General features: G+C 33.8%; 1 protein-coding gene and 1 pseudogene across 1 annotated transcript in view; one reads left to right on the top strand and one right to left on the bottom strand.

The window, feature by feature from the left end:
* Positions 1 to 24127, bottom strand: part of RIMS2 (regulating synaptic membrane exocytosis 2) — a 609946-nt gene that overhangs the window by 444058 nt on the left and 141761 nt on the right. Inside the window, exon 9 of the mRNA XM_059995029.1 lies at positions 380 to 412. Coding sequence (XP_059851012.1) covers positions 380 to 412 — 33 coding nt within the window. The remainder of the gene's footprint in view (positions 1 to 379; positions 413 to 24127) is intronic.
* Positions 5013 to 11550, top strand: LOC132413385 (actin-related protein 3 pseudogene; annotated as a pseudogene).

Here is a 24127-nt window from a genome sequence, read left to right as displayed (position 1 = left end):
TGACTGAATAACCAAATGAATAAAACAAATGGTCAAATGTTTTCTTATCCATACTAATAAAAATACACAGGCACAAAAGCTACAGCCAATGGAAATATGAGCTCCAATTATCATCCAGGCAGTCAGAATATAGGGAAATTAAGTTTGAATACTTAACCAGTCCACAAGCAGGCAGCAAAAAACTACATCTAGTCAGTATGTAGATGAAGTAAGAAGCTGCAGGCAGCTCTCTTACAAGCCAGAGAGTCAAAAAGCAGAAGACACACTAGCTGCAGCCTATCCAGTATTAGTGTAAGCTAATACCATCCAAGGTGCAGAAAGCAGAATGTGGCAAAGGTACAGAAGTCAAGCCTACTGAACTCTTAATACATTTACTTACTGTGTCAGTTGTGGTTTGTGCTCTTCTTTGACCCTAAAAAGATAAGTTTGCACAACTGAGTGCACTGTACTAGGAAGAAATTTCTATCTACAGATCTGTGGTCATATAAAAATGAAAAATGAGGTTTGTTACATAGAAAAGCTTAATGTTTTGCTATAAATTGGAATTATACATTTGAATTAATTTGACACAAAAAGGAAAAGTTGAATTATTTGTTCTTAATAGAGGGCTGATATTAAAATTCTACTCCTGTCCTAATGATTCCATGATTTGGTCCTCAAGTTTTCTGCATATTTGCATTAATATTGATATTGAAGCATTTAAAATAATTATTTTAAAGTATTATATTAAACACAGTTACATTTGGTCTACAGAAGATAAACAGATTTCTTCTTTATTTTTAAAATTTCTTCCTTAATATAAATTGAAGTAAAGGCATAAATATTTTAAATAAAATGTAGGGTTTTATAAATGTATTTTAAAAGCCTTACAAATGGATTCATTTACTTCACAAAGGAACAGATAAAGGAATTGGGGGATTATGCATCTAATACCTAAAAATAGCTACTAAAATAATTATGTATACTAAATTTAAAATATTCATAAGCTAAAGTAAATTATTCATATAACTATAACAGACTAAAAATGCATTTAACCTATAATCAACTCGGTGTTTCACTGAAATAGCACTGGATATTTAAAAGGTGGAGAAAGATAAAACACAAGGATGGTGATGCCTCTGAAATGTGGCTTCCCACACTTTGCCTGGGACTGGTCCTGAGAGATAAACTTATGACTCAGTGATCAGTTGATTAGCTTTTACTTTCCCAAAGAAAGACTAAGAATTGGTAACTAAAATGAGTCACCAAAATCTAGGACTTTCATTAGGGAATTATATTAACATTGTAAATTAAATTCTCTTTAGATTAAATTGATTTTTTCAGTGTGTTATTATTTTAAATGATATAAGCAATAAATGAAAATGTATACCCTTATACATTTTTGTGTCCCAATGAATATAATTGGTATTTATATTTCTCTATATTAACTAAAAAAGAATATCCCATGTTCTCTGCATAAACTTCAAAAAGTACAATAGTTTTGACCTAGAGCTAAAGCCGCATCATTTAGTATTTAAATAGAGATATAAGGGATTAATAGTAAAATATTATATTTAGCACCAAATATAGAAACACACAAATACAAGCAAACTATAGTGACAATGGATTCTACCTAGAAAACTTATCATGTTATTTCTTTGAGAATAAGATACAAAAATCTCTTAACGTTTTAGAACAAAACAGTACCCATATAGATAATGACAAAGAAAAATTACCATACCAGCTCATCAAAATGGAGAACAATTCAAGAGTATCCTTCACCAAATAATATGCATGATAAACAAAAATATTTAAATGAATACATAAAAGAGGAGAAGATATTTGTTAAAGAAGTCCTGGGTGATTCTCGACAAGGAATCATATTTGCTCTTAATTAGTGACAAAAGTTTTTACCATAAACAAATTTATATTAATCATAAGTCAGTTTCTAATTTCAAAATCTGTACTTGAAAATATTAATAGACATAAAAATTTAAATTACCAGTTCAGAAATTATTTCTGGGCTTTGTAAAATATCTATATGTGAAATATACAAACATTTACATCAGCTTCCCAAATAAAATATGTGTCATAAATACGGTGGTAAAAATATTTATCTTGTCTTTAAATCAAGAGTATAAAAATTTTCTTCTTTTGTCCAATATGTTAGATAAAATCAAACCTCAAAGTATCAGACCATAATTAAAATTCATGTTGAGATAATAATTTAAGAACTGGTAAAAAAAAAAAAAAAAAGAACTGGTAATATTAAAAAGTAATTATATATTTTTTTGACAATACATTAACATTATTGACAATGAACTCCTACATTCCTGCATTCCAGAAAGTGTACGAGGGGCTTCCAGTTTCCAATAAGATACATAAAACGCTTGGAAATCATCACTCCCACCCTTACAAGAAAAAAGCTGAACAAACCGAAAATCAATAGCTCTTCTTAGAGTCATCAAAGAATTTAGGTCATAGAGCAGGCAAACTGTTGCCATGAAAACTAGAGAAACAAACAAGTGGATCCAGACTATCACAGTTTACCAAGAGTACAGGCCCAGGAGCAGAAGCCCACACCTGGGGCCATTGTCTGTTGGAATACTTTTAACTATAATTGGCCAATAGCTGGAGACTCACTGTGGACTAGATTGAGAGTTTAAAATTCCAAGGAGTCCCAGTTTGGGGCATACTACCATACTTCCATAAATTTTATCTCCAAAAGCCATACCAGTTGCTCACTGTGAAGATCGGAGAAAAATTTCCTCCTCCATCAAGCAGGAGGAAGGGAAAGAAACCATTTTGAAATACTCCCAGAGCCCTCTGCTCTTTTTAACAATCCTAAACTCAAGGGGAAATATTTTACCAGAGCCTAACCAACTGGCATTTTACCAAAACCAAACAAGCCTGTGGAAGGTAATTACCTATTATATCACCCTCTAGCCTTTTATGTGGGAGAAGGACAATACCAAACTACAGCTCCCTCCAGCCTTCAGCATGGCGGAAGGCAAATACCTAACTCAGGCACACTAGAAGAATAAGACCTAATTATAGGACTGTTGAATGCTTGTCCTGTAGCAACACCTTCCCACCAAATCATTAGAGTTCCTGAATAATAACAGGATTACAACTATAACAACTGCAAGCTTTAAACACTATTTAGTAAGAAGTCTCTAGGCAAACACAAAACAGAAAGAAAGACAAAAGTAAAGACAATAGAAGAGAGGATTTTGGAAGATGACAAAGTAGAAAGCAACAGAAATCTGCCCCCCCAACCTACACAATCTGTCTGACATAACTAATTTGGAAATCTGGAGTCTACTGGAGGCTTTCAACTTCAGAAGAAGGCTTGGACTGTACCTTGCTGTTAATTTCAGTCAATTTGCGCTCTTAGCATAGTGGCAGTTACCCATCCCCTACCACCCTGCTCCATGGAAGGTAGCTGTTTACCTGTTCTCGGAGCAACCTATACACAGTTTGCAGGAGCAAGAGTGGGTAAAAAAGACACTGTCCTCCAAATATCGTATTTGTGCTCTGATCCCTGATTACTGCTTCTCATCTCAGAGGTCCCTACAAAGAGGTAAGTGACCATTGTTGTTGCAATCCCCCCATTGTTGCAAGCCCCTCCCCCTTTGGCTAAGGTGACTTCCAGGATATTTTTAAAGAGCCTGGGCATTTCCCCCCCACCAACCTTTGTTTTTCTATTTTTCTCCTTTTAGAAGCCAGACATTAAAGACTGAAACATTTAAAAGCAACTGCGTATATGAGAGAAAACAGAAAGTCACCATATTTGCCCAGGGAAAGGAACAGGTTCAGAAAAGACCTTAAGTTTATAACACAACCTGATCCTCAGCACAGAGACAGCCTACAACACAAAAGAATAAAATAAAATAAAAACAATAACAGAAAATAATAAAACTTAGTGAAAGGTGAGAATCTGATCTCCAGAGTTACCACATATTTAGATTCAAATGTCCAGTTTCCAACAAAAAAGTCACAAGGCATACTGAGAAACAGAAAGTATGGGCCACTCAAAGGAAAAAAAGGAACAACAAAAACTGTCCCTGAAAAACACCTGGCATATCTATTAGACAAAGACTTTAAAAGAACATTGGTGGGGTTGGGGGGAGGAATTGGGAGATTGGAATTGACACATATACACTATTGATACTATATATAAAATAGGTAATTAATGAGAACATACTATATAGCACAAGGAACTCTACTTAATGCACTATAGTGACCTAAATGGGAAGGAAATCCAAAAAAGAGGAGATATATGTATATGTATAGCTGATTCATTTTGCTGTACAGTGGAAACTAACACAACATTGTAAAGCAACTATACTCCAATAAAAATTAATTTTAAAAAATTTAAAATAAAAAATAAAACTATCATCTTCAAAATGCTCAAAGAACTGACAATGTAGAGAAAGTCAAGAAAACAATGTGTGAACAAAATGGAAATACCAATAAAGAGACAGAAAACCTAAAAAGAACCCAAAAAGGATTCTGGACTGAAAGTTGTTGGGACTGAGAGTAGGCTACCCCAAGACACGCCACAATGGCATATAGATTATTTTGAATTAAAGTTACTTGAGATCAGTCGGTGAGAAGATAAAAAAACAATACTTAAAAGAAAACAACACTCTGATCCTTCTCTTTCCCCCTGAAAGCAAGAAAGAAATCTCCAGTGTGAAAGTATCCCCCCATACCCAAAGTACAGAAAGCATCCTTATCAACAGAATTAAGAAGTTCAAGGCTAAGAAAGCTGTATTAAAAAATCTGTGTGACTTCTTCATTAGTCTGTTACCACAAGTACAAGCCCCTTTGTTAAATCTTCACAAATGATTGTTTCTTTATCTAAAATTAATTTTTTTTTTATAAACAGCCTGCCTTGGTCACTTCAGGTGTTCCATTTCTATGAGACCTCTGTGCATACAAATTAATTTTTTTTTCTGTTAATCTGCCTTGTGTCAATTATTAGACCAGAAAAGTTTCCCCCTTCCCAAAAAAGTACAAAAACGGACATGAAAAATTCACTAGAAGGATGCAGAGGCAGATTTGAGGAGGGAAGAGAAATAATCAGTGAACTTGATGATGAAACAATGAAAAGTACTGAATCTGAAGAACAGAAAGAAAACAGATTGAAGAAAAGACAGTCTAAGGGACTTGTGGGACACCACTAAGCAGACATTGGTTTGATGTGGGAATTCCAGAGGAGGAGAAAGAATATTTGAAGAAATAATGGCTGAAATTTTCTGAAATTTGATGAAATACATTAATATAAACATTAAAGACAATGAACAAATTCCCCAAAAGATGAAATCAAAGAGACCCACACCAAGACACAATAAACCAACTAAGTCAAACAAACATATAGAATACAATACCCAACAAGAACAGGAAACACATTCTTCTCGAGTGGAAATGGGACACCTTCCAGGAGAGACCATATGTCAGGCCACTAATTAAGTCTCAGTAGACTTTAAAATGTAGACATCACATAAAGTACTGGAGTGGCCAAAGGTTCATTCGGGTGTTTCCATATGATTGTATGGAAAAACCCGAATGAAATTTTTGGCCACCATAATATGTTCTTCAAACACAACAGGATAATGTGAGAAATGGAAAACTAGAGAAATCACAAATTTGTAGAAATTAAACAACATATACTTTAAAAACAATGGGTAAAAGAAAATACAAGGGAAATTAGAAAATACTCAGAGACAAATGAAAACAAAACAAAACAAAAAAATGTACCAAAATTTATGGGATGTGGTTAAGCAGTGCAAAGCAAGAAATTTATAGCTATAAACAATTACTGGCTTGGCCAAAAAGTTCATTTGGGGTTTTCCGTAAGGTGATACAAAAAAAACCTGAAGAAACTCTTTGGCCAATCCATACATTAAAAAACAAGAAAGACCTTAAAGCTAAAGCCTAATTTTGCACTTATGAAACTAGAAAAAGAAACACAAATTAACCCAAAGCCACCAGAAGAAAGGAATAATAAAAATTACAGCAGAGATAAATGAAATAGAAAAAATACAATAGAGAAACTCAATGAAACTAAAAGTTAGTTCTTTGAAAAGATTAACAAAACGAAAAATTTTGTTAGATGGCCTAAGAAAAAAGGAGAAAAGAACCAAATTACTAAAATCATAAATGGAAGTGATAACACTACTACTGTTCTACAGAAATAAAAAGGAATATGAGAGTACTATAACAACTTTATGCCAACAAATTGGACAGCCTAGATGAAATGAACAAATTCCTACAAACACAAAACATACCAGGAAATCACAAAGAAATAGAAAATCTGAATAGGCCTCTAACTAGTAAAAAGATTGAATCATTAATCAAAAATCTCAACAAAGAAAAGCTCTAGACCTGATGCCTTCACTGGTGAATTCTACCAAGCATGAACTAATACCAGAAATGAACTAATACCAATCCTTCTCTAACTTTCCCAAAAATTTAAGAGGAAGGTACACTCCCTAACACATTGTTTGAGATCACCAATACCATAATACCAAAGCTACACAAAGATGCTACATGAAAAGAAAACCACAGATCAATATCTAAATACTACACAAAGCAATCTATAGATTCAATGCAGTCCTTATCAAAATCCCAATGATGTTTTTGCCAAAATACAAAAAGTCATCCTTAATTCATATGGAATCTCAAGGGAGCCCAAATAGCCAAAATAATCTTGAAAAGTAAGAACAAAGCTACAGGAATCACACTTCCTGATTCCAAAACTTACAACAAAGGTACAGTAATCAGTGTGGTACTGGCATTAAGACAGACATAGACCAACGGAATACAATAGAGAGCCCAGAAATAAATGCCATATATACATAAAGTCAACTGGATTTTGACAAGTGTGCCAAGACCATTCCATGAGGAAAGGACAGGCTTTTCAACAATGGTGCTGGAAAATTTGGTTATCCACATGAAAAAGAATGAAGTTAGATCCTTGCTTAATATCATATGTAAATATTAACTCAAAATCAATCAAAGACCTAAATTTAATACTTAAAACTGTAAAATTCTTAGAAGAAATCAGGGACTGTGATATCTCCAGCTTTGTTCTTCTTTCTCAACATTGTTTTGACTATTTGGAGTTTTTGGTGTTTCCATACAAAAATTAGAATTATTTATTCTAGTTCTGTTAAAAATGTCATTGGTATTTTGATGAGAACTGTACTGAATCTGTAGATTGCCTTGAGTAGTATGGTCATTTTAACAATATTCTTCCAATACATGAGCAAGTATGTCTTTCCATTTGTTTGTGTCATCTTCAATTTTTTCCATCAATGTCATAGTTTTCTTAGTACAGGTCTTTTATGTCCTTGGTTAGACTTATTCCTAGCTATTTTATTCATTTTGATACAATTGTAAATGGGATTGTTTTCTTAATTTCCCTGATAGTTCTTTGTTAGTGTATAGAAACATGACAGATTTCTATATATTAATTTTGTACCCTGCAACATTACTGAATTCAATGATGAGTTTTAATAGTTTTCTGGTGACATCTTTAGGATTTTCTATATATAGTATCATGTCATTTGCAAACAGTGATAGTTTTACTTCTTCCTTTCCGATCTGGATTTTCTTTTATTTCTTTTTCTTGTCTGATTGCGGTGGCTAGGACTTCCAATACTATGTTGAATAAAGTAGTGAGAGTAGGCGTCCTTGTCTTGTTCTTGATCTTAGAGGAAAATGATTTCAACTTTTCATCACTGAGTATGATGTGTTAGCTGTGGGTTTGTCATATATAGCAGTTATTATCTTGCAGTATCTTCCCTCTATACCCACATGGTTGAGAGTTTTTATCATAAATGGATGCTGAATTTTGTTGAAAGCTTTTTCTGCATCTAGTAAAATTATCATATGATTTTTATTCTTCAATTTGTTAACGTGGTGTATCACATTGATTTATGTGATCACACTGATTCACAGCTAATTGAGCCATCCTTGTATCACTGGGATAATTCCCACTTGGTCATGGTGTATGACACATTTACAACATGAAAGCATTCTTGAGATGGTTGGTAGTAATGCATTAATGCATAAATACATTATGAATGTATTTAGTGAAACTGAACTATACACTTAAAAGTGGTTAAGATGGAATATTTTATGTTTGTATACCTTACCACAAAAAAAAAATTGGAAAAAATTTAAGGACAATAGAGGAAATTTTTAGCCTCTGACACCACAGCTACACCAATTACTAAACACTGCCAGATAAATATAAAATCTGCCACACTAAAGGACTATCTACTGGGCTATCTAACTACATTCCTTTTATCCAATAAACCTTGTCTAGCTTTCAACAAAAAATACAAGGCATTCTAAAGGCAAGAAAAAACAGTCTGAAGAGACAAAGCACATATCAGAAACAGACTCAGATAAGGCAGAGAACTGGAATTGGGCAAAATAAATACAGTTAATATGTTAAAGATGCTAATGGAAAAAGTGTACAACATGCAAGAACAGATGGGTACTGTGAGCAGAGAAATAAATTGTTTAAGAAAGAATCAAAAGGAAGCTCTAGAGATAAATAACACTGTAACAAAAATGAAGAATGCCTGTGATGGACTCATCAGTAGACTACACTCAGCTGAGAAAGAATAGATGAACTTGAAGATATGTCAATAAAAACTTCTAAAACTGAAAGGCACAGAGAGAAAAGAAAGAAAAAGATGGAACAGAATGACCAAGAACTGTGGGATAATTACAAAAAGGTATAATATACATGCAATGGGAATGCTGGAAGGAGAAGAAAGAAAGGAACAGAAGAAACTTGAAGTAATAATGACTGAGAATTTTCCAAAATTAATGACAGACTCCAAGCCACAGATCTAGGAAGCATGAGGAACACCAAGCAGAATTAATATAAAAAAAATCTTTTACACCTACGCAAATCCTATTCAAACTGCAGAAAACCAAAGACAAAGAGGAAATTCTGACAGAAGCCAGAAAGAAGACAAACACCTTACCTACAGAGAAACAAACATAAGAATTACTTTGGACTTCTCTTCAGAAACCATGCAAGCAAAAAGAAAGTGGAATAAAATATCTGAATTGTTGAAAGAAAAAAACCCCACCAACCTAGAATTCTGTGTCCAGTGCAATTATTCACTTCAAAAGTGAAGGAGAAATATACCTACTCAGACAAAGAAAAATTGAGGGAGTTTGTCATCAATAGACCTGCCTTGCAAAGAGTGTAAAAAAAGGCAGAAGAAAATGATATAAGTTGGAAACATCTATATAAAAAATAGGAAGAGCATTAGTGAAGGAATAAATGAGGGCAAAATAAAATCTTTTCTTTTTCTTATTCTTAATTGATCTAAGTTTGTTCAAAATAATAGTAGTAACATTGCATTTGATGATTATAGCTTAGGGATAAGTGAAATGAATGATACCAACTTTCAACGTACAAGAGGGGAAAATTAGGAATACTCTTTTATAAAGTACTTATACTACCCCTGAGGTGGTATAGTGTTATCTGAAAGTAGGGCTTGGATTAGTTATAAATTATTGAATCAGTTGCAAACTCTTCAGCAACCACTAAAACATACTATTTTTAAAAAAGGAAGTATAATTCATATGCAAAGTGAGGAGAGAAAATGGAATCAAATCATATAAAATGCTGAACTCTAAAGTAAACAAAGAACAAAGGCAATGATTGGAACAGTTACAAATATGATAGCTATTAATCCAATTATATCAATCATCATTTTAAATGTGAATGATCTAAATTGACCAATTAAAAGGTAGAAACTGTCAAAGTACACAAAAAAATAAAGAGAGAGAGAGCACCAACAATGTGTTTTCTACAAGAAACCACTTTAAATAGAAAGACACAGTAAAGTCATGAAGAAAGATATACCATGCTAACACTAATAAAAAGAGAGCTGGAGAATCTACATTAATTTCAGACAGTGACCTTCAGAGCAAGGAAAATTATCAAAGATAAAGAGGGGCACTCCATAATGATAAAGGGGTGAGTTTCCCAAGAACACATAATAATCCTTAATTTGCAGAGCCTAACAATAGAATATCAAAATACAAGAGGAAAAAAAATGTCAAAATACAAGAGGCACAAGAAATATACAAATCCTTTATTACAGTTAAAGACATCACACTTCTATCAGTAACTGACAAATCCAGTAGGCAGAAAATCAGCAAGGATATAGCTGAACTGAATAGCATCATCAATAAAACAGATCTAACTGACATTCTATAGTACTTCATCCAATAACAGCAGAATACACATTATTCTCAAACTCATATGGAATATTCACCAAGACAGACCACATTCTAAGCCATAATACACTCTTCAACAAACTTAAAAGAATACAAATTATACAAAGTACGCTTTGAGTTCACAGTCAAATTAAACTAGAAATCAATTACGGAACAGTAGTAGGAAATCCAAAAATATCTGGAGATTAAACAATACATTTCTAAATAACACAAGGGTCAAAGAATTCTCAAAAGAAATTTGAAATATTATGAATGTATTTCACCTGAAGTGAAAATAAAAATGTATCAAAATTTGCAAGATGCAGCTAAATATGTGCTTTGATGGAAATTTCTAGCATTGGATGCATATGTTAGGGAAAAAAGAAAGATCTAAAATCTATAAAATAAACTTCCACCTTAGGAAACTGGGGGGGAAAAGAGTAAATTAAATCTAAAACAAGCAGAAGAAAAGAAATAATAAAAATTAGAGCAATACAGTAATAGACAGTGGAGACAGTGTCACCCATGTCATCCCTGTGGCTGAAGGGTATGTAATTGACAGCTGTATTAAGCACAGCTGTAATATAACAGCTGTGTATATAACACAGGATGTAATATAACATATTTTACATGTATGTAATATAACATATTTTATTCAACAATTGCTGAGAGATGGAAAAGTAAGAATCCATCAGAGAAATCCTTGGGAACGTTAAAGGAGCACTATAGTTATGCCTGCCCAGATTTGGTCAAAGAATTTAACAAGTATGACACAGATGGAGCAAAGTGGATTAAACAGTATACTGGAATCAATGTTATCTCAAAGAAAGAATTCTCCATTGGGGTTGGTTATTGAGAGATTCTTGGAACGTGACATTTTTTTCATCTAGAGTTTGCTAATCCAGGCTTTACTCAACCTATCTCAGAAGTTGTAGATGAAGTAAATAATCACAATTGTCCTACTGATGTCATAGATCCTCTCAACAAGAATATTGTCCTCTCTGGATATTCAACCATGTTCAGGGACTTTGGATCAGGGACTTTGGACATCACTTGCAAAGAGATTTGAAAAGAACTGGAGATGCCAGGCTGAAATTAAGTGAGGAACTGAGTGGTGGTAGACTGACACAAAAACCTATTGATGTACAAGTCATCACACCCAAAATGCAGTCACATGCAATGTGGTTTGGAGGATCCATGCTGGCTTCTACGCCTGAATTCTACCATGTATGCCACGCCAAAAAGGATTATGAAGAAATTGGGCCTAGCATTTGTCATCACTATCCAGTGTTTGGAGTTAAGTCATAAAATTAACTTCACAGTCACTGGGGTTAGGGAAGTGAGGAAGAAATAATCTTTCTGATTGCCTTTTTTGTCTGGATGGCTGGTTTTGAGGTTTTAACCCTGACTTGAAATAATAAGACCAAACTAAATTACACAGGAATATTTTAGTAAGTTTATCAACATGGGAATGTAGAGGAGAGACAAAATGATTAAATGTTTTTCTTCAGATTCAATATTTGAATTGTATGTGTAACAAAAAGAAGCAGGTGTTAGTTCTTTCTGTGCCCTGATAGGTTCTATACTATTGAATTAGCCAAGATTTGAGGGTATGTAGATAGCTCTGTAATGCTTGAATTGTACACTTCTAAGTGTACAATGCAAGAGCTTGTTTGTATTTCATACTTTTTACACTTTCAGGGAAAAGTCACAGGCAAGTTAGTATTTGAGGGAAAAAAGTGACCAAGTAAAGGACAAATTCAAAAAGTAGCCTATGACACTTGGTGAAGACACCCGCTCAAGGGATTCCAGTTATTATGAATTGCTTTCATACCTTGTGTCCCCCCATGGTTTTCTTTGCAAGTGCTTTTGGAACTAAGAAGCTATTATCTTGGATTAACTGATGCCTGCCAGTACTTTCTGTTTAACTCTCATTCTGTTTCTTGCTTTAAAGGAAAAGTAAAAATAAGACTGTTGGACCAGTATTGCAGTTCTAGTGTCATTTCTTATTCAAAAAAATGAATCATTTGATTACCAAAATTAGTCATTTTTAAAGCCTAACGCCATTCTAATAAAGGCACAAATTTCTTTCGAATACTTGTTTCAAGTTCTTTTAAGTTAATAAGCCTATTTTCTTCAAAAAAAAAAATTAGAGCAGACATCAGTGAAATTTAAAATATGAAATCAACAGATAAAAATCAACAAAACCAAAAGTTCCCTCTTTGTAAAGACCAATAAAATGATAAACCCTTATCTAGATTAGTCAAGTAAAAGAGAGAAGCCACAAATTACTAATAACAGAAATGAAAGACAGTCCATCACTACTGATTCCATGACATTAAAACTGATTTTTAAAATGTTAAGAAGAATTCTATACCCAGAAATTTAATAACTTTGATGAAATGGACCATTTTCTTGGAAGATACAATCTACAAAAGTTCACACAGGGAGAAACAGATAATCTGAATAGGTCTACATCTACTAAAGAAATTGAATCGATAGCTAATAACCTTGCAAAGCAGAAATCACCAGGTTCCAGACAGTTCCATCTGTGAATTCTACCAAACATTTAAAGAGGAAATGATACCAATCCTCTACAATTTCCCAGAAAAGGAAGTCAAGGGAACACTTTTAAAACTCATTCTCTTAGAGCAGCATCACCTTTATATGAAAACTAGGCAAAGACATTAAAATAAATGAAAATTATGACATCTCTCATGATCAAATGCTAATATATTCAACAACATATTAGCAAATTGAATCCAACAATGTATAAAAACAATTGCATGCCATGACCAGGCTGGGTTTATCCCAGGTACACTGGTTCAATATTCGAAAATCAGTTCATGTAATCTATCACATCAACAGGCTAAAGAAGAAAAATCATATGACTACATCAACAGATGCAGAAAACGCATTTGACAAAATCCAAGAACCATTCACGATAAAAACTCTTAACACATAAGGAATTGAGGAAATGTCCTCAATTTGATAACAAAAAAACCTTCAGCTAACATCAGACTGAATGATGAGAAACTAAAAGCTTTTCCCTTAAGATCCAGGAGGAGTTAACAACAAAGAGGTACAGAAGAATTTTTAGGGAAACTGTTGAAACTATTCTGTATGATACTGTGTTGCTGTATACATGACTGCGAAACCCACAGGAAAAAAAAAAAACACAAAAAAAAGTTACAAAGAGTAAACCTTAATATATATAAATTTCTAAAATGTCAATCAGAAGGACAGGAGAATCCTAGGATGGAATGCAGAATGTGACAAATGAATCTCTGTATGGAAAATTTATAACATAACCTCACTGACAGGGATGGGGGGGAAGTTGCTGTCCTAAGTAACATTAGGAAAGGACAGTTTAGAAAACTGTAACGCTAAAGACAAAAAAAGAACTATATATAAATTCTGCAATCTAATTGGCAAAGTTGTTTCACATTGCACAGGTTAGCAATTCTGATAGTATCTACATGTTTGCCAGGGTTGAACAGTAAGTAAATGAATGGCTGATAATGAGTCCCAGATTTCTCACTATCAGAGAAAGAAGTTACAAATAACCAAGGAGAGGAGGCTAGAATGGACCCTGCCTGCAGTGCTGAGTTGAGAGTCAAAAATATTAGTCTAAAGACGTGCATATGTCACCACTTTTATTCAACATAGTTTTGGAAGTCCTAGCTATGGCAATCAGAGAAGAAAAAGAATAAAAGGAATCCAAATTGGAAAAGAAGTTAAACTGTCACTGTTTGCAGATGACATGATACTATACATAGAAAGCCCTAAAAACACTACCAGAAAACTACTAAATCTACTACTAAACTACTAAATAGCTAGAGTCGGGCTTCCCTGGTGGCGCTGTGGTTGAGAGTCCGCCTGCCTTTGCAGGGGACATGGGTTTGTGCCCCGGTCTGGGAAGATCCCACATGCCGCGGAGTGGCTGGGCCCGTGAGCCATGGCTGCTGAGCCTGCGCATCTGGAGCCTGTGCTCCGCAACGGGAGAGGCCACAACAGTGAGACGCCTGCGTACCGAAAAAAAAAAAAAAAAATTCTTTCACAGATATTGATCTTTCACAAAATCACACCTTTCAAAAACAGAAGAGAGAACACTTTCCGTCTTGTTTTGTAAAGCCAGCATTATTACTCTGATACCAAAACTAGGAAAAGTCAATTCAAGAAAAGAGAACTACTGACTAACATCCTCTATAAGCACAGATGCAAAAATCCTTAATCGATCAGCAAACTGAATCCAGCAAAATATAAAAAGGATAATATATCATGACTGTGGCAGGCTGAATCTACTGTGGCCTACAACTTAAAAAGCAGAACAACAAACTAGAAAACATGTACCATCTGATCGGAGTTCTGAAACAGATAAGATGTGCCAGTTATTGAGTTATTATTTCTCAGCTCCAAACCTACCCTCTACACTTGACTCTGATTCTGATGCTATGATATCACCCACCACCCACTTCTGCTTTGTCAGCTGGCCGTATAGTAGGCTCTACCATTAGGAGGTGCTAGTGCGAGACTACAAGACTGGAAGAGAAAGAACGTGTACTTTCCTGTTTTTTCACAATGTGTGCTTTCTGTTTGCTTTCCTCCTGCTTCATGTTCTTGTTAGCAACATTTTCTTCTATATATTCTGACAGATATCATATAGACATATGATTTTTACACAAATGGTCTGTACCTTAATTTTATCTTACTTATATATCTTGGATTTTTTTCTGTATTGGTGCATATAGAATTATCACATTTATATTAATGAATTCATTATTACTTTCTATGGATATGCCACAACTTATTTAACCAGATTATAGCTAAACTTCTGCTATTATAAACATATTTTTGTACATGTCACATTGCATATGTGCAAGTATAACTTTAGGATAATTTCCTTGTGGTAGAATTGAGGAACACTTCAAATTTTGTTCAATATTCCAAATTGCCCTCTCTAAAGTTGTATTAATTTCTATTTCCACTAACAGTGTATGAGAATGTCGTTCCCACAGCCTCAACAAGACAATGTATCCAACTTTTTAATCTTTATCAATTCTATTGAAATTTTAATTTGCACTTATTTTACTATGTGTTTCCTTTTCTTTGTACTGTCTGTTCATGCTTTCAAAGAAGAGCAAAGCTCTGCACTATATTTGGGTGTGTAAGTAAGCATGACTATGGGTCTCAAGATAATGGCAAACACTCTAAGAACAAAACTAGAGGTCAGCAGCACTGCATGGGCAGCTTTCCAATAAGGTCCATGGGAATCCCAACTGGCTTCTCAGTGGTGAGTTCAGCAGAGACCCCCAAGAGTGGATATCCAGTGATTTCTGAGGCTGTTCATCCAGTTTCCCATAGAATTCAATAGCACATTCCACAGGTGACTTGCTAGCAGCTTTCTACGAAGTCAGCCAGTACCCCAGCCCACTTCCCATAAAGTTCAACAGTACTCCCCCAAAGCAGATTTTTGGTGAACTTCATCAATACCCCAGAAAGCAGTTTCACTCCCAATAGCCTCCAGTTGAGGGTTTCCCACCTACAAATGTGCTGGCCCTTGGTAACCTGCCCACCACCCTCATCCTGCCAAGCACCCAAGTGGAAAGCTTTCAACCTGCCAGCCCCAGACTGTGGTTCTCCTCCCACCATCCTTCCTACTGACAGTGGCCAGCTCTGGCCCAGGGCAACCTAACAAACCCCTCTCCACTATCCAATGGGCTACAACTCCGTCCTCTCCAACAAGTTCTGAATCCAGCCTTGAGGAGGGACCCTGGCTTCCAAGTTTATTCTTTCCTTGAGTACTCCTTCTGTCCTAGGGCATTCTCTTTTATCCCTGTTTAGCACTTAATTCCCTGTAAATAGTTCACTTGTTATATGAAAACTTCCCTTTTGAAATTTTTGTATCTCCTGACTGGACCCTGACTGATAGCTGACCAAACAGTTACGGGGACAAAGAATTACTTATCTGTATCTATAAAACAAACAACAAAATAAAATATATCCATCATACTCATATATGTACCCAAATACATCAAGCAATAAACAGATCTACAGGAATAAACAGAAAAATCAGCAATTATAACTGAAAATGTAAACACAGCCATCTCAGAAACTGCTAAAACAAGTAGACAAAAATAGATGATAGAGAGATAGATAGAAGGAAAGAGGGAGGGAGAGAAGAATAAAGACAATGATGATAATAGGTAGATAGATAGAATATAATTAATAAACCAGAGTTATTATGCTCAAATTATTAGATTAACCAAGAGTGGAGTTATGAACACAAGCATTTGGTTTCATTCTCTCCCAAAAACTATCCCAAAGAAACAATAATAGTGTTTTGTTTGTTTATCAATGGAATGGGTTAGGATCTGTCAGGGAGGAGAGGAAATTTCCCCCCTACTCCTCTTGAGTTCTTTTGGATGGCCTAATAATTAAATTGACATAAGACAGATTAACAGGAGGAAAAAAAACTATTTAATTCATATGCATGAAGGTCCCATAGAAATGGTTCCTCTGAAGTAACGAAAGCAGGCTGTGTATTTATCATTTTTAGACAAAGAAACAATTATTTGCGAAGATTTAATAAAACAAAAGGACTTGTGCTTGGAGTTGCAGGCTCATGAAGACGTAATAAAATTTGTTTATACAGGTCTCTTAGCCTTGAATTCCCTAACTGTTGATAAGGATGCTTTCTTTCTACCCTCCTGGTATAGCGAGGATACCTTCACATGGGAGGTTTATTTCCTGCTTTTAGGGGGAAAGAGGCAGCTCAGAGTATTTTTTTAAACATCATTTTTTTTTCTCACCAGCTGTTTCTCACGTCACTTTAATTCAAAATAATCAATATGCATTGAGGCATATTTTGGGGCAGCCTGCCCTGGACTCTAACAGATCCAATGGTAGCAAAATTTACTGAGCTGCAAAGCAGACAGACAAGTGGTAACTGACTTCAGCAGGCCCAACAAAGCCGAATCTTAAAGTAGCAGTGAAGAAAGCAAAGAAGCAAATTAACGTCCTGGAACCCCATTAGTCACAAAAATTGGCTACACCAGCTATCTCTAGAAGTGAAGAGTAAAAAGGGGACTAAAATCAAGTTGAAAGTCTCTTTAAGAACAAAATTAGGACCCAAATTCCTGCACTCACTCCATGCCTCTCCCCAGCCTCAGCAGAAGCTTAACAGCATCTTCTCTGGAGAGGGTAAAACAGAGAGGGATTAACTAGGGGATACCAGAAGAGATGAGGGCAAAAGCAATATACTGAACACAGAGAAAATAAGTAAAATCTTATATAATGAATGTTCAGACTCTAACTTAACAACATGGTACTAGCAGCCAAGCATATGTCCTCTAGCATAAAGTCTGGAAGATCCTGCTCTGGGAAATCTAATTCAAGGAAGCAGCCCAGCTATATCACTGACCTTAGAAGGGAACCAATGTCTAAAGAAAGAGGAGGCTAAGGATATTATGAAACGATATTAAAATAAAACTCAAGCCACCAAATATTTATAATACCAGAATTACAAAAAAGGGAGAAGGGGCAAAGAAAAGAGACCACATAGTGAAAGACTTCTACTCTCTAATATAAATGTAAACAAAATGAAATAAGACAGAATAGAGACCAAAAACTTTCTTGCTGCCTCTGCCTCTACCTCTGCATCAGCACTTAAAGCTGCTACACCATCTGCCCACATCTCTCCATGATCCCCATTTAATCTGTACTTCAGTCACTCTGGCTTTCTTTCAGTTCCTAAAATGGGCCAGGCACTTTCTGCCACAAGATCTATGAAAATATCTGGACATATTCAGGGGAAAAATATGAACATTTCCATTAATAACCACATAACTCCCTATATAATGCCAAACATTTTAACATTTGTATACACCTATAAATGGGCCAATTTTTTTGCATGTTACTCACAGCAAACAAATCAGTGCTTTAGAAATGATGGTTCCAGAACCTTAGCTATTGCTACCTTTGTCTGTAAAAATGAGCCACTATGCTTATGAATAATGGAAAAGAACGTTTGTCAAGCTGTTAGTCAATGAAGTGATGGTCAATGAATGCTGAAGTCCTTTCCATATTAAATTTAGTGGACAAAAGTTACATAATTAATCTGGACTATATATGTGACAACTTTTCAGTGCCAAATTGTTCTCCTCCTAACACCAAAAGATGTTCCCCCACTGCCACACAGTATTTACTCAGGGAATGCAAACGTAAATGTTTTTGTAAGTTAAATATATAGATGACAGTAAATCTATAATGGAATGTAAATTCAAGACAAAATGATTTTTATTTATTCTTTTATGTTAACACAAGCAATGAAATATTGACTGTATCATTTAAAAACTATAATCTTTTCTTCATACATTTTTTCCCAAATTTCTTTCACTAGTTACTCAAGTTTATCATTATCAGTTTAGTGTAAAAATCTATTTCCTAACCATTTTCTGAGGGAAAAACAACAACATTTTAATGTAAACTCAATTGAAATTCCAAAGCATTAATTTGTGTAAGATAGCTGATGAACAAAGAGAATGGGCTCAGGAGAATTTAGACAGAACTAGTTTCTATTTCTTAGCTATGTTACTTGATATTCATGTGATCATGAGTAACTTACTTTATTTCATTGAACCTCCATTTGTAATTAATAAAATTGTGACAAGACTAGATCGATTAATTAAGATATTTGGAAAGTGCCTGGCATATAGTGGTTACTCAATAAACGGAAGTACACTTTTCAAAATTGAATTTCCTTTTCAAAACTAAATTCAAACTTTTTCAAGTATCTCTGCCTTTAAATTATTTACATTTCATTTCTATGAATATATTCTCCTTACCAAAGAACAACAGATAAATGGGGAAAAGTTTTGGAAAAGAAACTTTTCACAACATATTTTTATAACTTTTGTATTATATTGCATTGTATTATATTATGTATATGTACTGAAAATAAATCAATAAAATAGTAAACCAATATATCCAAAACATTTATTTTAACTAAATGTAGCACATAAAGTCCTAATGATTTTATGTAAGTGAGCCCCCTGAAAGCAGAGATTATGTCTTATTCATCTTTGGGACAAGAATTTTAAACAATGCTAGGCACACAGTAAACATTCAAAAATATCAGAAGGAGTGGATGCATGGTTGAGACCTCTATGTACATTTTGGTCATATATATATGGTAGCAAAAATAAGACTGAAAATGGCTCTCTACAGTTTCTAGCTTCCTAAATTACATAATAAAATATGAGTACGACTTAATTGTGCTATCAGGGAAACCAAAAATAATTGATTCCACAAATGATACATTTAGTGTCTGTATATAGAGAAACAATCCAAAATACATGGTAATTTGCCATAGCATCAAACATTTTTTAAAAACTATCATTAATTTTTAGAGATTTATAGAGAAAAACACATTTCTCAAAAATCTAAAAATTGCTCACAATAAGGTCATTACTTTTTATAACTGAGAAAACCAAATAAATCATGAAGAATGAAAAATTGTTTTTCCATAGTAAATTATAAGAATTAATAATTCAGAGTGGACAAGGCAACAAATGAGTCCATGACACAAACATACACATTTTGAAAATCCTTGGCATCATCATTATAAATCATACAGCCTTGGGTCCAAAAGAGACATTAAGATATTATCTGCAAGATTAGCTCTAAGTTTTTTGTTTTTTTAATGCATAAGATTTTTTTAAAGACAAGCATGAAATACATCAAAATATCATTACTGTTTTTATTAGAGTAGCAAGATTGTGGGTAGATTCCTGCCTCTGTTTTCCAAATCTTCTCTAATGTAATTCTATTTTCTCATAATAAAATATATATAATATTTTTAAGATATCACCTGGTTTAAAAAAGAAGAAACCATCCAGTGTACCCTATGCTTATAGGCAGTTTAAAGATTAATCTTACACATAGATATGTAAAATCCATTTTCAAAGTACCCAAGAAAAGGGATTTACAATTAGCAACACCTGTTCAGCAAGGGAACCTGCTCTTTCTGTCCTCATCACGGTGACTTAGATTGCTCGAAGCATTGTACGTATATGTGCTCTGATCCTTTGAAACCCGTAAATTCTCTGTGGAGGTAGTTAGAGGAGAAATGGTGATAGGATTCAGTATACTGGTCCTGTTTAAAAATCCTAATTTGTTCTCCTACCATCTCTGCTATCAAATGAAGCACTGTCCACAGGCAGGTAGCCAAGCAGCCAGGTGAACTGCTCTAGTCACTCAGGCATTTGCACATGTCTAAAACACTTTATATCCTTTTAGGATAAAATGACTCAAAACATAAAGAAAGGAAGTAGCAGCAATAAATCATGCTGGCATAGCACAGGTTATTTATTCTGAACAGGATATGGCTGACAAAGGAACCTGCTGTCACAACATATGAGAGCAATTAAAATAATGAGGTTTTTCAGAAAAAAAAAACTTAAAAGGAATAAAGAAAGACACTAAGTGTCTGACCCTATCCACAAGATACTCTCAAAGACAATGAGGATGATGAGGACTTTGTTCTGACATATTAGAGGGTGATAACATGATCTTCCAATCTAATTTTTCAGTTTTTATATGGAAGAGTATGGGCTTTGGGGTCAAGCAGACTGAGGTTTGAATATTGGCTCCAATGTTCACTACCTGGGAAGTTACTTAACCATTTTATAATCCACTTGTAGAAATGGGAACTAAAATAGCTAGCTACCTCATAGAGTGGTAGTTAGAATTAAATAAAATAATGGATGAAAATACATGGCACATGTTTATTACTCTAAACGTTTCTATATGTTTGGAATATTATAAAAACATGTGGTTCATTGCGTGGCACATAATGGACTCTCAATAAATGTTGACTCACTTCCTTGTTACACACATAAGAATTAAACCAGAGTGCTTTTTAGTTTAAAAAAAAAAGAAATGAAAAAAAGGAAGGGACTAAAGGAGGTCACCAAGTTCAGACCTCTACCTCTAGGCAGATTTATCACATTAAATAAACATCATCTGATGACTTTCAGCACAAGGGTGTAAGAGGGACTGTTCTTAATGCCTAAGAGAAAAGGACCACAAATAGGAAAATATTGATCAATTAAATCCAGAAAAGAAAAAGTTGATGCTGATTGTAAAAAGGAACCCGCTTTTAAGGACCCCTACAGTTTAAATGGCTAAAACACAAAGCCATAGTGATTAAAGAAAACAAAATCCGTAAAATAGGCAGTATCACAAATGAATGGAAGAAAAAAATGCAATGTCTTGGTTGATAATATCATAGAAACTCACTATAAGAGGAAAAGTGAAATTATGTATACCTTTATACCAGGGGTCAGCAAATTATTCTATAGGGCCAGAGTGTAAATACTTTATGCTTTGCAGGCTTTACAGTCCCTGTTGCAACTACTCAACACTGCCATTTTAGCAGAAAAGCAGCCATAGACAATACATAAATGAAAGAACATGGCTGTGTTCCAATAAAGCTTTATTTATGAAATACCAAAAACTGAATTTCATATAATTTTCACATATCACAAAGTGTTACTATTCTTTGATTTTTTAAACATTTAAAAATATAAAACCATTCTTTACTCATGGGCTGTACAAAAATTCAGCCAGATTTGAGCCAGACTTGGACTGGGGGCTGTAGTTTGATAAGCCCTGCTTCACACCATTAAAAGAAAAAAAAATTCCAAATTGATTATAAAGTACTAAATGAGAAAGATAAAACTTTAAAACTAAAATAAGAAAATAGAGAAAACATCTTATTAACATCTTGTAGTGAATAAAGATTTCTTAATATGACAATGAAGTAAAAAATTATACATCTGACTACATAAAAATTAAAGATGTCTGTTTAATGAAGGACATCATGGGACGTCTACCGTAACAGGAAGGTAACACACTGGCAGAAAATATCTGCAACATTAAAAAGGCATTAATGTCTAGAATATTCAAAGAATTCTTACAAATCAATAAGAAAAAGAAAGGAAATCCAATTATATTTGAATACTGGTTGATGCCATTTACTCTCAGAAAACCAAGGGGAAGATCATGTTTCTGCTTTGCTGTTTAACGAGGTTCATTATCAGAATTTCTTTCCCTTACTGTCACTGTGAAAATTCTTAAAGAAATAATCTAACCTCTGGCGTATATGTGTATGTGCATAATCTGAATAGTGGAAGTTATTCACTTGTTGGGATTTTATTCTATTTTAGTACACAAACAACTACATAGTGATTCACTATGTACTAGGCATTGTTCTAAGTAATTTACTAACATTAACTCATTTAATCCTCTTAACTCTAAAAGAAGTACTATTATTATCCTCATTTTAAAGATGAGTCTTATGAGTGGTTTTCATCTTTATACTTATCTTTATTTTCTAATTTTTAAGCAACACATATTTATACCTACATATCCACACAAAAATTAATAAAATAGTGTACAGAAAAACGTTCCCTTTTTAGGGGGAGGAATGTGAAGGGGTCAAGGAAAGTACAGGATTCAAATGCAATACCTACAGAACTCGAGTTTATGTTTTGTCACACTTTTTTATATAATTAATGTTTCCTGCTTCCACTGGCTACCTTTCCTGTTCATTCTTCTATTAACATATACAATGTTTTTTTGGGGGGGGGAAGGGACAGGTATGTAAAGAGCTGAGGGGTTTTGTTTGTTTCAGAGCATAATGAAACCTTCTAACTACAAAGCAAAGCTGTCCATCAACAAATATTTTTTAAGCACCTACTATATCAGGCATAGTTCTAGGCAGTAAGGATAAAGTAGTAATCAAGACAGATAAAGACTCAGAATATGTCATTATCTGTCTTGGTTACTACTCTATCCTTACTGCCTTGAACTACTTACTGCCTAGAACTACTTACTGTCTAGAACTAGAGTAGGTGCTACTCAAAGAACTCAAATTCTAGTTTGAGAGCTATATTCTAGGTCAGAGTACTGCAAAGGTAGAAATGAGAAAATGGATTTTAAATAGAACACTTTGCTTTTGTTTGGCTTTGTATTCATACACAAAGTCAAGTATAGGATTCTTTATATTAACTAACATAGTACCTTAGAGTTTATAAAATGCTCTCCCATGCATTAATTTCGTACAACAACATACAGAGGCAGAATTATTTCTAACAAAGCCTAACTTAACATATTGATAACTAAAGATCATATAGTTTAAATGATATCTTCAAGATCACAGTTTTAATAATGGGTATAATGATTTTTAAGAAAAAGCAAAATGAGTAAATATCATCTATGTTAATTCAGTTAACATTTCAAATATTTATTGAGTGTACACAGGTCTGACATTAACATTTATAGTTGTACACTGATAAAATACATAGACTGCATACCTGCTGGCCTTCTACTATGATTCTACTCATATATATATGTATGTATATATGTACATACTTTTTTATATATTATATATTAATACTATTTTATAAATATATATACATTTAAATATATACATATACAAACACATACATACACACATGGATACACACTACCAGGAATATAAATATTTCTTAATATTTATATTCCTCAATAGAGTATGAACTCCTTAAGAACAGGGAACATGTCTTACTCTTTTTTGTGACTCCAAAACCTAACACAATGTCCGTCATATAATAAGTGTAAAATAAATGTTAAATGAATGAGTGAATTATGAATTTCCCTACATTTTAATACTTCAGATGGTACATTATCAGAAACATAGGGGATAGATTTAAATTTATGATTAACTCTCATGAGGATGTCTCTTTCAGATATTTCTATTAAGATAATTGTTAAGTTTAATACTTGAATTTTGATTCATAGATTGAGGATAATCAATTCATAATAAAGCATGATTATTAAG

This window comes from Delphinus delphis, chromosome 17, assembly GCF_949987515.2.
Source record: "Delphinus delphis chromosome 17, mDelDel1.2, whole genome shotgun sequence".
NCBI classification, from domain to species: Eukaryota; Metazoa; Chordata; class Mammalia; order Artiodactyla; family Delphinidae; genus Delphinus; species Delphinus delphis.
This window is presented reverse-complemented; position numbering and strand designations above follow the sequence as displayed.